Below are 15,194 nucleotides of genomic sequence, written 5' to 3'. Positions count from 1 at the left end.
GGGCTCCTTTTTCGAACCCCCTGCCATCCAGTGGCAGAGTAGAAGTAGAGGATGTGCCATGCGTGACCTTTCTTTATAAGAAAAGGCTTTCACGCCCCCTTTGGCAACCCTTCTCACTTTCACAACCCCTCTAACAATAAACACACTCACACAGGAGAAAAACACCCATCCAGTATCACAAAGCACACAACTCTATGCACGATCCTGCTCAAAGATCATCTTCCTTGCAGAGGAAAGAACTGCTCTCAGAAAATGAAAAGGCTTCTTTGCTCTTCTACCAATTTAGTCACCACCTTATTATATTTATAACAAAAAAACTTCATCTGGTGATATTCATTCACATGAAATCATCATTTTGGTGCTTTCAACTCAACCTGCCAACTATGGATTCTAGAAATCATGCCTATCAAATCCATTGCATCCTGCTAAGGTTCATCTTATGCGTACGATTTTATTCTGATCTTGTTCCTCCTTGATGTACACATTCTGCTTTAGAATCCCTGACAACAAGCAATCTCTGATTTCTCAGAGAAATCCGTGATCTCCCATCTCTAACTCAGAAACTATCCAATCCTTTCATGCCTCTGAAACGTCGTCCTTGCTTGTCTAATCAATCTCAACTCAGTAGAAACCTTCAAACTAGTCCCTCAGGAATGAGTCGGCATCCAAATGTCCCAACTTGTCGCTATCCTATTCCATGTCGACAAGCCTGCATTCTGTTTGTTCTAACTTTCCCACGTGGGTGACAAATAATACCCTTTTAAAAATCAGTTTGAAACTTTGTCGTAGATCTTGCCCAGCTTGACAAATCAAATGATCACTAATGGTCAATCTGGCATTGACCTTCCATCGTGGCTTGTGGACCCATTAAATATGTAACGTAGCAATGCCATATCATCTCCTAGCCTAACACTGTCAACGGCCCCATCGCCGGTCTTCTTGGTCAGCCCGGGACATAAACTTCTTACATCTTCCTTCCCGGGGTTATGAGGGCCGTTAGATATGTTCGCACTTTACTTTGTGACCATAGTGCCCACCAACCTTTGCAAATTAAAAGTCGAACATCTTTCGCCCAGATTATAACATCACCGTCCATTGAAACACGTGCAAATTGATGGGGCCATTAGTAGTCCGGTCTTTACCTCTTGAGAACTGGTAATATGAGGATTTTGAACAGTCAAACCACCGACTCACCCTTCTCCGTCGACGACACGTGGCATCATCTCGCGATGCCACGGTTCATAAACTTCTTTGCGTTTTCATCGGTGGGGCTGCGCGAACCGTAGGATCTATTCACGATTTAACATACGATTACCGACGAAATACATAAGACTTTAGACTTTAGGAAAATTTAGGCGCTAGCAGAAAATACTAAAAGGGAACCGCCTAGGGTAATTTTGTGTGCAACTTAGGAAAAACCATAAAGAGAGCAATCGAACACAACTTAATGCTTAGGAAAAAAAAATGACCCCGCCAATGGTAGTCAACCCTTGACTTTAAGTGGAAAAAGATAATGACATTTAGACTTAGAGTTTTTCTTTTACAAGATTTAATAAAAAATTCATAAACCCTAAAACCTAAACCTTGAACCTTTTGGATGACCAATATTTTGACTCGAGCACAAAAATTTTTGTGGAGTCATTTTTTAGGACTATCACATTCATCCTTAAAAATTATTTAATTATTTTTAACTGTTACAAATTTCTTAAGATCACCAACTTAAATTTAAGAACTTCCATTTTTTTTCTTCGAAGCCTCCTGCATGGGAGTTCAGCCTTAATCTCCTTTCCAGTAAGATAAATGATTTGGTTGCACCAGGGGAAAGGGAAAGGGTGTTTGTGGCGAGGGTAATAAAAAAGCTGGTTATTGATGATTTGTCTATAGATTCAAAAACATAGCAGCATCTCCAAGGAGCTGCTGTTGTTGAAAGTCATCTTGTTGTGCGATATGAGTTATGGCAGAGTGGTTGGGTTTACCTTAGTATGTTCCAGTCCTGCACCCACTCTCAGCTTCACAGGTGTGTTCTCTTCTTTTGCAATTGCAATGCTTGCTTACTTTCATGCCAGGGGTTTCAAGACTATCTAATTTGGCATTGGACATTTGTCAGGTGTGAGGAGGGTATGGGGTAAAATGCACAAGCTTGGAGGTAGAGTTAGAGCCAGAGTTGTGGACGACGCTTTACCCCAGCGCTACTACGATGACGTACGCGCTGTTCAACACTTCTAATGAAAGTTATAGCAAAATCATAGATAAACTTAGTTTAATACAGAGAAGGCTTTAACTGCGCATCAAATTGTAAGGAAGAGCTTCTGGGGAAAAACTGTACATATTTTGTTTTTTAAGTTTATTACCCGTTTGTGAATTGCAACTTATCACGTGTAACCTTTTTACTACACTGTTGGTGCACCTAGGTTTATTTTGATATGGCAACACACGCAATGGTTGCTTATGTACATTCAGTTTTTTCATGCACGTTATACTTTGAAGTTTGTTCAAACTAACCATTTATAAATTCATTAGGATTATGCGATTATAAACACCCACATGCCTGCTAATACGTTCTGGAAGTTTAGAAAATGTGAGAGCACATTTATATTCACAAAGAATGGAGAGACCGACATGAGGATGAGGAATAGAGGACATGCTCATGCCTGTTAATACTGTTCTGGAAGTTTAAAAAATGTGAGAACACAATTATATTCTTTCCCACCCTTTATCATCTTGGTGTGAATTAAATCATTGATTCAAAAACTGAATACGTTGTTGTGACGAGAAGTTTATTACCGTAATGCTACGAAGTATTAGATGTCGTCTAACGTCTTAGCATTTTTGTGTCTATATTACAAACCTACTGCTTAAGAAGTTTTTAATATGCCACGAGTTTGTGTTCAGTCAAGTTTGAAACGCACAAACTGAAGATGAGATTGATATCAACATTATACCCTAAGAACTTTTTAAAGTGATATAATGTTAATAGTTGTTAGACGAACTATATAACATTAATAAGATCTGAGAACCCTTATCTGCAAATACTGGAAAACGATGTGGTCTCAATGGATCAATCATTCGAACAAAAAGATACACTGACATTGCTTTTTCAAATAGGATATAACTAGCTGTCTTGGGCAAATAGGTTCATCCATTGTATGGTTTTACCTTACAGTTAATTTAGCTTAGCTGTGTTCATTACACATGTATCCATGCATACTTAGTCCCTGAACTTTCACATACTATCCTTCACACCTCCTAGACTCTTGGCATCATCCTCACCCTATTAGTTTGGAACCCGCTAACTCATCTACCTCTTTGGCCTTTTGGCACCATAACATCCCACAATCGTTGCCCTTATTTACTCCCCATACTTCTCCAAATACCCATTCTTCCTTAAAAATCTTGTTTCCATTACCAGCTACAGTCAAGTGTACTCTCACTAGATTTGGGAATGGCTAAGAGTGTCTCTTTGCATTCCACAGTCAATTTGTATCTTATTAGCGCTGGCTTTTTTATCTTCTCCTTATGCCCTTTATTCTTAATTTCCCCCTTTGATAAGGGAGAGATAAACCCAACCAAGTAAGTCTTGGACAAGTATCTCCAATGGCAAACAATACAAAACAATTTTATAAAAGTATCCTATCAAAACAACCCGTGTTGAAAAAAATACTGATAGAATCAAGAGAAGGAGAATAACATTGCAATCTGCATGAGTCTACAAAAGAAGAGCAAGCATGCTCATCAATGACCATGAAAGGGATAACACATGATAGATAAATTTATTGAAAGACTTACTAGTTTTCTGTTAATCGGACACTCTAATTTCTCTTACCAGCCTCAAGGGATGACTTGTGAAGCATGAAACCCTCTAGACATGAAGGCAGATTCTCGGTCTGGACATTTGCATTAACCTATCTATGGCAGGTTGGGACTATGCAAAGCTTCTTTAAGATTTTGGTTCTGTATTCTTCTCCTCCCTTAGAATATTTTTATGGTCATCATTTCTGTCTTGGTTACTATCTGTTCTCCAAGATAGCCTAGCTTCAGTTGTCTTTATGTTGCATTTCCTTTCTTTTTAACTTACTGCTTTCCATGCCCTTAGGATGTCTTTTTTACAAGTTTCTTGTTCATCACCATTTCTGCATTCTGTCTAGTTTATCTTTCATTCACAATGTTTCAGTTGTAATTGAACTGAAAGAAATATGTTAAAAATTTGCAACCAGATGATGTTCCACATAAAATATATGGATGTTGTTTAATTTCAAATTACAAAAACAGCACTTTTGTAACCTTATAATTCCTTGAGCTTTGAAACTATAACTGGCTTGTTAGATATTCTATATTTGATCAGTTGTTTCTAAAGAGTTACAAAGGTTATCATATTGTTTTGACATTTTGGAGTGGTTTGTACAGGAGTGGCAGGCAAAGCAACGTAAAAAAACAAAGGAATTGCAGAGGAGGAGGAAACAAGAGGAAGCTGAGGAGGAGAAAAAAGTGGAAGAGATGCGAGAAATTGCTTCTCGTTTTAGTGGCTACCCAGAAAAAGAAATCAGGAGGGCCAAACACCTGGTTTCAAATTTCATAAAGTCAGGTGAAGATGTTGAAGAGGTATGCTTCTCTGAGTAGAGTGTTTCTTATTCGATAGAAAGCAGTTGAAGTGGCTCTTGGTGACAAGAGAAGGGGTTTGAATCATGTAGAGTCCACATATCTGAATAAACATTTACTTGTTCGTATTTCCTCCATTGTTTTGTAAATTTTCTTAGTGGAGCACTATAACACCAAAACCAGTATTCCGAAAAAATTTCAGTGGTCAAATTGTAGTTAGTAATTATGTCATTCTGGTTATGTTATCAATCTAGTTAAGTATCGTTTTGAGCAAATGATCAAGTTGTCAAAATGTTGGTATACTTTAGTCAAATTCAACAATGTTTCAGATTGCTTGACAGAGGAGAGACATAATGGATAAAGATGATCAAACTCTTGAATTGCTAGCATTAAAGTAGAATGGAGGAAATGTCAAAAGATTTGAACCCGAATGAAAGATTAGCAAGCATCAAAGGGAATTCTTCAAGCACTTCATTTAAGTGATGTATTAGCCAAAGTCAATGTGAGAGGAAAGCAATAGGTTTGATCACCAAATCCAAAAAGACAAGAATCCAAGCAAACCACACCATGAAAGAAATCATCAAGTCCCATTTATTATTACACATTTTCAGTGGTTGCTGTTGAATCAAGGAAGGCTTGCATCCTTTTCTTAAACAGTTATGATGGTAAAAGAAAATATGACAAGGCAGGGATGACTTTGAGTGTGAAGAAAAGGCACATCTTTTGGCTGGTGATAACAAGATATATTGCCCATAGTGGCTAACAAGTGTGACCAATATCAAAGTTCCAAAGAATTAATTTTTCACACTATTTAAATGGCTATGCCAAGAAAAATGTATGACTGTAATGACCCCCCCTATTTGAGCCAATTTTTTTGTACTCTTCTCATGAACATTATGTCAAATAGTTTGCAGGTTTAAGTTTCAGATTTGTGAACATTTCATTGCATAATGATGATGGTATTCGTATAAGAAATGAAACATAGATAGTATGCCTTCTCTAGAAGGAAACACCATGTAAATTCTGAGAATGAATTCCAAACACATTTTGAAACAAACCAAGTCTGACCTTATTAATACTCTTGAGGGGCTGCAATGCAAGAAAGGTGTCTGAGCATAATTGTGATATAGATCTGAGCACCCAAAGCTTTCAATATGCTGGTGTCAAAGTACATTAAACAGTCTTAAAATCACTATCGTTGCACTCAGAAACAACACAGCAGCTCTAATACAAATTCTCAATCTGCAATGTCTTTGCAGCTCTTCACCAATTATTTTGCAGCTACAGCAAAGAATGAAGAAGCAACCAGTAGACACAAAGGCAGCAACTGTTTGACTTTTCTAGTTATAAACTTTAGTAACCAGCTTCAGGAAATTAAAATGCACAGTTCCCAGCACTCTTCAATCATCCACGAATAATTCCCAGCTCCTCAAAACTGAATCTCTCAAACCCATCAAATTGAACAAACAAACTTCACAAATTTCAAAAGAACTTACCTGCCAAATCCTCGGCAGAGATTTTCCGTTGAAACCTCCAACAGTCTAAAAGTGAAGCACAATGGTGAATCTTGGATGAATCCACACCAAAGATGGATTCGGGTTTCCATCCAAAACCACTGAGAAACTCCAAGGGTTTCCGTCCTCAGATTTCCTACAAATGAAGCTAGAGCTTCCAACTTCTCAAGAAAGAAAATAAATTAACCAAGTATATCTCAAATGAGCTCCCAAGTGTCTTTTTATAGTGCTTTCATCCTAATACCCTAATTAGGGTTTGCATATTTTAAATTAAAAGTCACTTTATAAAATAAATTTTATTATTTATATTGTCACTTTATTACACTACTTTATAAAATCATTTTATCATATTAAATAACATAAAGTTAAATACTTAATTTAACTTTATTAATTATTATTCAAACATTATTTAATATAATATCTATAAAACTCTAGTCTCTATGACACTATCAACTTCTGCAATAACTGACTATCCAGAAATAGCCATGATAATCACTGATCATCCTGTGACTTACTATAAATAGTAAGTATGACCAAAAGTGACCAAAAAGAGCTCTGGAAGGTACAGACAAAACTTGCTGACCAAAGTTGTTGCCTGTTGAAGCTGGGAGGAGACTGAACTATGACAAGTTGTTGGAAATAGCAGTTACTATAAATGGTAACTGCTAAAAAAATAGTAAATCATCACAGATTCCCAACTAACCAAACAGTGTCGAAATTGACACTTACTAAAAATAGTAATTCTCAGACCAGTTGCCCAAAATCACCCTAGAATGTGTTAGACAACTCCAAAACATTCTTTGAGAAACTGGAAACCTCTAGGAACAGTGCAACCCTATCAGAATTGGAAGGCATAAAAATGGGGACTTTACAGTGACCAAGGTGGCTCCACTGGCTGAGAAGTGTGAAAAAGGAAGGGAGAAATAAAACTAAGTCAAATTTTGCACCAGTAAAGTGGCATTGCTACTGAAAAACTGCAACTAGGGTGGCAAGGGTGGTCAAAATGTTGGACAAAGTAAAAACATAGGAGCATGTCACCTTTTTAAGATGGCAAAATCACTCAAAAGTGGAAACACAATTGGTTGTAATGCTAAGATAGCATTTTTCTAGTGGCTTTGCCACCTTAAAATAGTGATTCAATTGGTAGTCATGGCTGAAATATGCAACTCTCAGCACAGACCTCAACTTTTAGTTATTTCAGGCCTTTCAAAGTTGGTTATAAAGGTCAAAAAGCATGATATTAAACAATATTATCCTTTCATTATAGCAGTGGCACTTATAAAGGGTGACCAAGCAGGTGAGATGAAAGAAATATGCAACCAGATGACTAAAGTGACTAAAATGATATGACATCATCCAAACTGAAGGATTAGGATGGAAAAAGCGATTTGAATAAGGAGAAAGCTGAGTTAAAGCAATAAAGGAGCCTATTTCATGCATTTTCACTGTTTTTTTGTTAAGGAGAAAACATAGTTAAAGCAATAAAAGAGCCTATTTCACACATTTCAGTTTTTTGTTGCCTCTTTGTAATATATTGCACAACCTTTGCAGCAAGATGAGACACATAAAAATGGGTTGCTAACACATGCTACTCAACCAAAGTAAAAGGTGAAATGTTTTTTATTATTACAAATCTGGACATGTTAAGTAAAAAGGTAAGAGAATACTGCAATCTACCCCTCAAGAAACATGGTGAAGATGATATGGTTGCTATTGAGGAAGGGCATGATTCAAATGGTGAGTTTGCTCTCATGGTATCTCTTTTAGACAACATTGACAACAATTACTAGTTCTTTGACTCAGGGCCATCAAAACATTTCACATGTCAAAAAGATTGGTATATCAGGTTCATTGTTGATACTAGTCATATGGATACACTTTTACTTGGTGATGGTAGATCACATATGATTGAAGGGATATGTGATGTTAGTTTTGTACTAAATGATTCTCTCAAGTTTTTAGTGCACAATGTTAAATATATATTATGCCATGAATACAAATCTATTATTTATTATTGTATTGAAAACCCTAATATCCAGGTTAAGTTTTGTGGAAAGAAATGCATTGTGTTTGATGTGGAACATGATATAATTGTTGCCTTGGAAATTGAGCAAGGGGGCTTCTATAAGCATATTGATCCCACTAGGATTAACTTGCATGCCTCAGCTATCAAAGATAATGCCAATATACTTTGGATTAAAAGATATGGTCTTTTAAATCTTCAATATTTGGTCCAACTCAACATAACTGATATGGTTTAAGAGCTGACCATAGACAATAAAAATATAATTTGTTGTAGGTGTTTGCATTGAAAAGTAGATGAGGAAGCCATTTCCTTTAGAAGGTGTTTGATATGCTAAGGGGCTTTAGGATCTAATTAATGTAGATCATTGTGAGAGATGATTTCTCTAGGAAGATGTGTGTAATGTCCCCAATTTTCGCTTGGGTCGGCCAGTCCAATTTTAAATAAAATATTAAATAATAAATAAATTAAGTTTATAAGTAAATGAAATTATTAAATAAATTTATAATTCCTCTTGTGCCAACCTATAGAAAGTATTATTAAATAAATTCAAATAAGCTTGGGCCGACCAGTGCAAACCATTAATGAGTCTGTTTCCTTTCTTGGACGACTTAAAAGAGAAATCAATATATATGCAATGAGGTGATAGAAGGAGGGGAAGTTTTATCACCTTGTGCATTACATGAATGCAACCATTTCATTAGATGGAAATCCGAGAGGTGTAAGGAGGTGGGACGAAAACCCTACCGTTTGGAGAATATAGTAGAGGAGCTCAGATGTAGACCCTAGTCTCTCATCTCTAGGTTGATTCACCAAGAGAGCTATAGGAGGAGCATTAATATTCAATTTTGTATTTGCATTCTATAGAAGTAGTTGTTAGTCATGGAGGTTCCTGGAGCTTTGTTGCCCTGATCTAAGAGGCATCGCATAGGAGTTGATGGCGCTATTCTAAGGTGCCAATATCGTTTGTTCCCTGAGCTACCTATATTGATATGCGTTTGGGCCAATGTAATCGGCTCTAGATCCCGCATTACATATATCAATAGGATACTAAATGGAGCGCACTTGAATGGAGAAATATCTAGACTCTGAGGTTAATATGTTATCTTGGCATTCAATTTTGATGTGCAGTTGCAAATTGCTCGAGGACAAGCAATCTCTAGGATGGAAGGATTGAAATGTCTTTAATTTTTGCTTGGGTTGGCCAGCCCAATGATAAATAAAATATTAAATAATAAATAAATAAAATTATTAAATAAATTTATAATTGCTCCTGGGCTGACCTATAGAAAGATTATTATTAAATAAATTCAAATAAGCTTGGGTAGACTAGTGCAAACCATTTATGAGTTGGTTTCCTTTCTTGGCAGACTTAAAAGAGCAATCAATATCATAGTTCTAGGACTTGCCAGGACTCGCTTGAACTCAATGAGTCCTGAGTTGGGTGAACTTGGGCGAGTCCCAGGGGCCCAAACTGGGACTCATCTAAGTTTAGAGTGAGACTCGATACTCGCGGACTTGGCTTAGACCCAACGAGTCTCGATGTCTAGACTCAGACATAATCAATTTTTTTTTTTTTAAATCTCAAAAAATAACAAATATAAACATTTTTTGACATTTAAAAAAAAAAATCATGTCTGAAAACCCTAAAATGTTTTTAAAAGCATTGATGAGAGCCAATTATGTTCCATTTTATGCCATATTTTAGCCTATTTCATGCACCTTCATACACATTCCCACGTTCCATTTCCGTTCCATATTATACCATTTTACCATTTTATGTTGAATATAATTTAATATATATAAGTAATATTTAATTTAGTTTTTAGATGAAATATATGAATAATGAATATTAGATTGATTGTATTTACTAATATTTGCTTCATATAGTTTGTAGCATGCTATTGGAGGAGAAGAGAACAAAACTCCTACAGCCCGTGAATACTTTTGGCAACAAATAATTTCATCTATTAATCTTTTTTTATGTAATTATTTTTTGTGCTAAATATTAGCTATTTTGTTATAACAACAAATAATTCATTTTCATACTCATATGACATGAAATAGTATGAATCATTTGTTGTTGCAACTAATAAAGTTGTGATGTACGCAGGCCAAAAAAATAGCTATTTTCATAGCACAACAAACTCCTATTTTTATGACACAACAAATTCCTATATTTGTTGCTGATTTTATTCCACCCCTCAAGCCATAAAATGCCAAAAGATGTGGAAACAAAATAGGAGCGAATGCCACAAAATAGGGCTGAAAAAAATATAATAGGTGGAGGAGAAAAACATATGAATAATATATATTTTTTTTTGCGAAGTAAATAGTTGCAAGGGGGCAGCACCCATTTATATTAATATTAAAAAGATTACATTATGGAGTTTTCTGCTATCTGCTGATATTGCTATATCCTGCCATCCTAACCACGTATCTATCAATCCTATCCCCACATCTATCCAGCCCTTACAAAAACAAAAATGGGCTATACGCATAAACAACTAGAAGGCAGGATCTTCAAATTCTGCCATAAACGACCCATAACATATCACATACCCAACCTATACCATATACTGCTAATCACAGAATCGAACACAAAAAGGCCAAGATACAAAATGGCCAACTGCCAATACTTCAAATTTAAAAACAAAAAAAGATTTCAAACCACCCCAATGTCAGCATCCTCCGACGCCAGGGCTTCTGGATCACCATCTTCCTACCCCTCAGAGTCCTGCTCCTGCTCCATTGCCTTGGGGGCCAGCACCGCTCTCAGAACCACCAGACATTCCATTCCACGGTCAGCATGTGCCTCTGAATCCGCCATCTCCTTTGGGAGCATATAATCCTTTGCATTCCAATCCTCACCACGACCCAGGCCCCACACATTGTCAGGATCCTCTTCTCCATTCTCTAGAATTCCAATGTCCTGTCGCCCGTCCAGACCTTCCACTAACACATACTGCCTCTTCCAAGCTTTGCCAAAGCTAAGAAGAATCCTAGTGACACGCAATAGGAAAGAGATGTTGCGGTCCTTGCCTTCCCACTCTGCAACCAGGTTTTGCTGCTCCAGGGTTTGAACAACTACAAACATCTTCACCTCAACACCAGTGCCAACGGACATGTAGTAATTTTGTGGAAGAGGGGTGCGCAAATTCTCATCAACATTATCCAAAACTGCATCAATTTCCCCCAGAAAGCAGTGCTTGAAAACCATTTGAGTGGATCTTTTTCACTCGTGGCTTGCTGACCCCTATATAGAGCAACATGGCTACAAACATGGCCGGGATGTTTGAGTTAACCCAATGCCATCTGTCGTTTTGTTGCCTCCAACATATGAATAATATTGAAAACAATAATGCAACGTAAATAGAATATAGGTTAGAATTTGTTATATGCCTTTCATCATATAAAGGCAATATCAGAAAGGAGACTCGGGGTAGACAGAGCAGACTTTGTATCATTTTTGTCTGGTAAATAAAGCAACATTTCTTTTGATAATACTGACATAAGAAAGCTTCCATTTTCTCCATCGCGCGAACTAGGAGCAAGGGCCCACTCCTCGGGGAAGCTCGGTGACGTTTTTTTTGTTGTTTGTGTTATTTCTTTTTTAGTTTTTAAACTTTAATAGTTGTGTGATATAAATTTCGATATTTAAATTAAAGTTTAGTTTGATAAAATATTTTGTGATTTGAGTTTGGTATGTAATAGTTCATTAAAGTTTGATTTCAGTATTATTGATTTGATGAGAAGGTTCGTCAATTGCTAATAAATTGTTTGTTTAAGAATTTAAGGTTTGTGCAGTTTCTCTTGCCAGGAAGTGACAGTACCTGTCGCCAAAATCATTTTGATTTGCAATAGGTTTATTTTTCATAGCTGCATTCATAACCACTCATCTCACAACTTTCACCCCTTTGTGGCATATAGCCCTAACACCTTTCACAAGCTTACGATTCTTGGATTGATATTTAGACCAAGCTGAAACTAGTTTATTCCTTACCCTAGTGTTGGTCTATCAAGCATCATTTCGTGCAATACAAATATCATTTTGTTCTCTTCACTCTCTCTTCTCTTTTTTTCTCTAAATCTTTTTTTTTTGTAGTATAACCCCTGAACCCCCATTTCCAGCCCACAGGGATTCCGTTTCCCCACAACCCTTCTTTCATTGGTTTCTTCTCACATCTAACACCTTGTGTCGCTTATCATTGCTAACCTCAAACCCAATAGTGTCTCCACTCCCAAACCTCCACTAGTTAGTGGGACCTACCTTAGATGCCTTCATAGGAGGGATGTAGGCTTCTTTAAGCCATAGACTTCTTGTTATTATTTTGATATTTGTTTGGAACATTTGATGTCATGAATTTCATAGTCCATGAGTTTTGTATACATTTGACAGTATTTAAATATCTAAGTGTGCTATTTCCTTCAACTATAATTTGCGTTTATGATTATGTGATCGATGTATGCTTGTGTATGTGATCAAATTAGCTTCTAATTGATGTTATTGTGCCTTTAAGGTTTATTTAATAAAGGGTGCATGAGACAAGTTTTAAATCCTTAAAAATCTCTAAATTTCTTGAGTTTTTCACTTGTCGAGTCTTTGCTGAGCTTGCGTCGAGTTTTTTTGCTGAGTCCTAAGTCTTGAGTCCGAGTCTCATTTTTATGATCAATATATATGCAGTGAAGGTGATAGAATGGGGGTGAGTTTTATTATCTTGTGCATTACACGAATGCAACCGCTTCTTCAGATGAAAACCTAAGAGGTGTATGGTGGTGGGCAAAAATCTTGCCATTTGGAGAATATAGGAGAGGAGCTTGGATGCAGACCCGAGTTTCTCATCTCTAAGTTGATTCAGCAAGAAAGCCACAAGAGGAGCATTAATATTCAGTTTTGTATTTGCATTATACAGAAGTAGCTGTTAGTCATGGAGGTACCTGGAGTTGTGTAGCCTTGATCTGAGAGGCATCGCATAGGAGTTGATGGTGCCATTCTAAGGTGCCAATATTGTTTGTTCCCTAAGCTAGCTATATTGATTTAGTGCACTTTTTGCAATAATTACATTGTATGAGATGACATCTCTTCGAGGCATTCTTACAAATAGCTCATGCATTATATGTTTTCACATTTTGTTTGCATGTGGACTAGAGCATTTTGTAACTATGACATATAACAAATAACTTCCTTCTCTCTCTTTCATGCTTCGATGAAGGTCCACATGTTGTTGAAATCTCCCACATGGGTGCAGACAAGGATGCTGGTAGAGGTCGTGAAGTGTTGCTTTACGTGTGCCAATTACATTTGCTTGAAAGTTTCTAAAACCTTTTCAACAAGTTCATTTTGCCCAGGTCCAATATATTTCCTTGAATATTTTTGGAGCCATAAAAAAAAAATTCTATTACTTGCTGAGGTCGTGAAATTGAGTGTTTGCATACCAACTACAAAAATCTTCCCCAAACTTTCTTAACAATCCATTTGCGAATAATATACTATAATCACTAATTTCCATATTATATCTCTTTAAGGAATTTTGGCCAAACGGCTCGCATCATGCCAATGCTTATGTATTTTACATGCAATTTGTGACTACAACATTGCTTTGTTGGATGTCCATCATTGTTGCAAAGTTCTCATACATGGCATGGGAAAGAAGGAAGTTGGTAAGATTATGGAGTTTTTTCTTACATCTGCGAGTTATATTCACTCGAAAGTCTCTAAAACCTTCTCATTAAAAACATTTTGTGCATATCCTCAATCTTCCTTTATGATGTGCCAGCATTCACTTAAGGCATTTTGTCAAAAATATCTCGTACTAAGTTTATTCTTCAACATTGTGCAAACATGCCTTTTATGCTAGTTGTAGCCACAACCAATGTAATAGATTTTGTAGAAACCTCGAAAGGGCCTCTGCTTAAACACTGTAGTTTAGTTGAACCTGTTGCGTTTTTGGTTTGTTCTATGCATTTTCTCAAAGCAGCAAATATATTCGAACCATTTAAATATCAAAAAGCAAACATAGGAAAGCGCTGGAAATGACTTCTTATTCTGAAATTACTGATCAAAATCCTGGTTACATCTGTTCAACAACCATTTTTCCTGAATACATAACTAACAAATAAAATAAATACCTCCTTATTCCTTCCTATCGATTTTAGATGGTTCCATATGCAAAAATCGCAGCCTTAGACCATTAGCGCCATTTCCCAGGCAGCCGTACAGCCACAAAGAGTCCTTCCTGTGAGCGCCTTGGGTTTTCTCCGTCTGCTGCTGAAATAACACTCTGGTGAATGCTATGCCTCTCTGTCTAATACACACAACCTTGGTTTCTGAATGAAACCAACTGGGGAGCAAGATCAACTGGTATTTCACAGCCTCTGATGCTGCTGCACAAGAATCCTACGTTTTCCTGTACCGATACCTCTGATTACTGTTGAAGATTCTTCAGCTGAAACCCTTGGCCAAAACTCCTCTCAGAGCTCCCAAAAAATATTATCAAAACTCAGCATAAAGGAAAGAAGACCTAAAATCTTCTTAAAACCTGTCCTTTAGGGTTGGCGTGATTCCCAAGAAGTGCGATTTGGCTTGCAAAAAGGTTTTTAACTTTAATTATTTTATTTTGACACTTTCTAAAGTCAAAATAAAAATAATTGATCTTCACTTAATACAAAACTGGCCCCATCTAATGATAGATAGACCCTCACTTAAGTTATGACTTAAAGTGACATTTTTAATATTAAACATTAAAGTTCGCCATTTAATATTTAATTATAAATAATCAAATATTAATATCTCTCTAAATACCCATCAGAAACGCCTGCCGTCTGAACTGGAGACTGCCAAACCATAATCTGTCCTTGCCCAACCCACTGGCTAAAAATAGCAGGACTGCTAAAAATAGAAAGTATCTCAACGGCGACCCGGAGACTTCAAACGAAAGCCAGATCTGGAGTGCTTGCTCTGAAAACGATCAATCAAACTCTGGAGGACCCTCTACCCAACCTCATTAGCCTACGAGGGTCAGTAATAGGCTAATCTACCTAGTTGACAGATGTCAACTAGA

General features: G+C 36.7%; 1 protein-coding gene across 1 annotated transcript in view; it reads left to right on the top strand.

The window, feature by feature from the left end:
- Positions 1–1,667: 1,667 nt before the first annotated feature.
- Positions 1,668–15,194, top strand: part of LOC131048064 (protein PALE CRESS, chloroplastic-like) — a 42,554-nt gene continuing 29,027 nt past the window's right edge. The window contains exons 1-3 of the mRNA XM_057981914.2: positions 1,668–2,017; positions 2,108–2,202; positions 4,405–4,599. Of these exons, the coding sequence (XP_057837897.1) occupies positions 1,948–2,017; positions 2,108–2,202; positions 4,405–4,599 (360 nt within the window). The 5' untranslated portion in view covers positions 1,668–1,947. The remainder of the gene's footprint in view (positions 2,018–2,107; positions 2,203–4,404; positions 4,600–15,194) is intronic.

The sequence above is a fragment of the Cryptomeria japonica genome, chromosome 6 (genome assembly GCF_030272615.1).
Source record: "Cryptomeria japonica chromosome 6, Sugi_1.0, whole genome shotgun sequence".
Classification (NCBI taxonomy): Eukaryota; Viridiplantae; Streptophyta; class Pinopsida; order Cupressales; family Cupressaceae; genus Cryptomeria; species Cryptomeria japonica.
The sequence above is the reverse complement of the archived record's forward strand: the minus strand, read 5'-3'. Positions and strand labels throughout refer to the sequence as shown.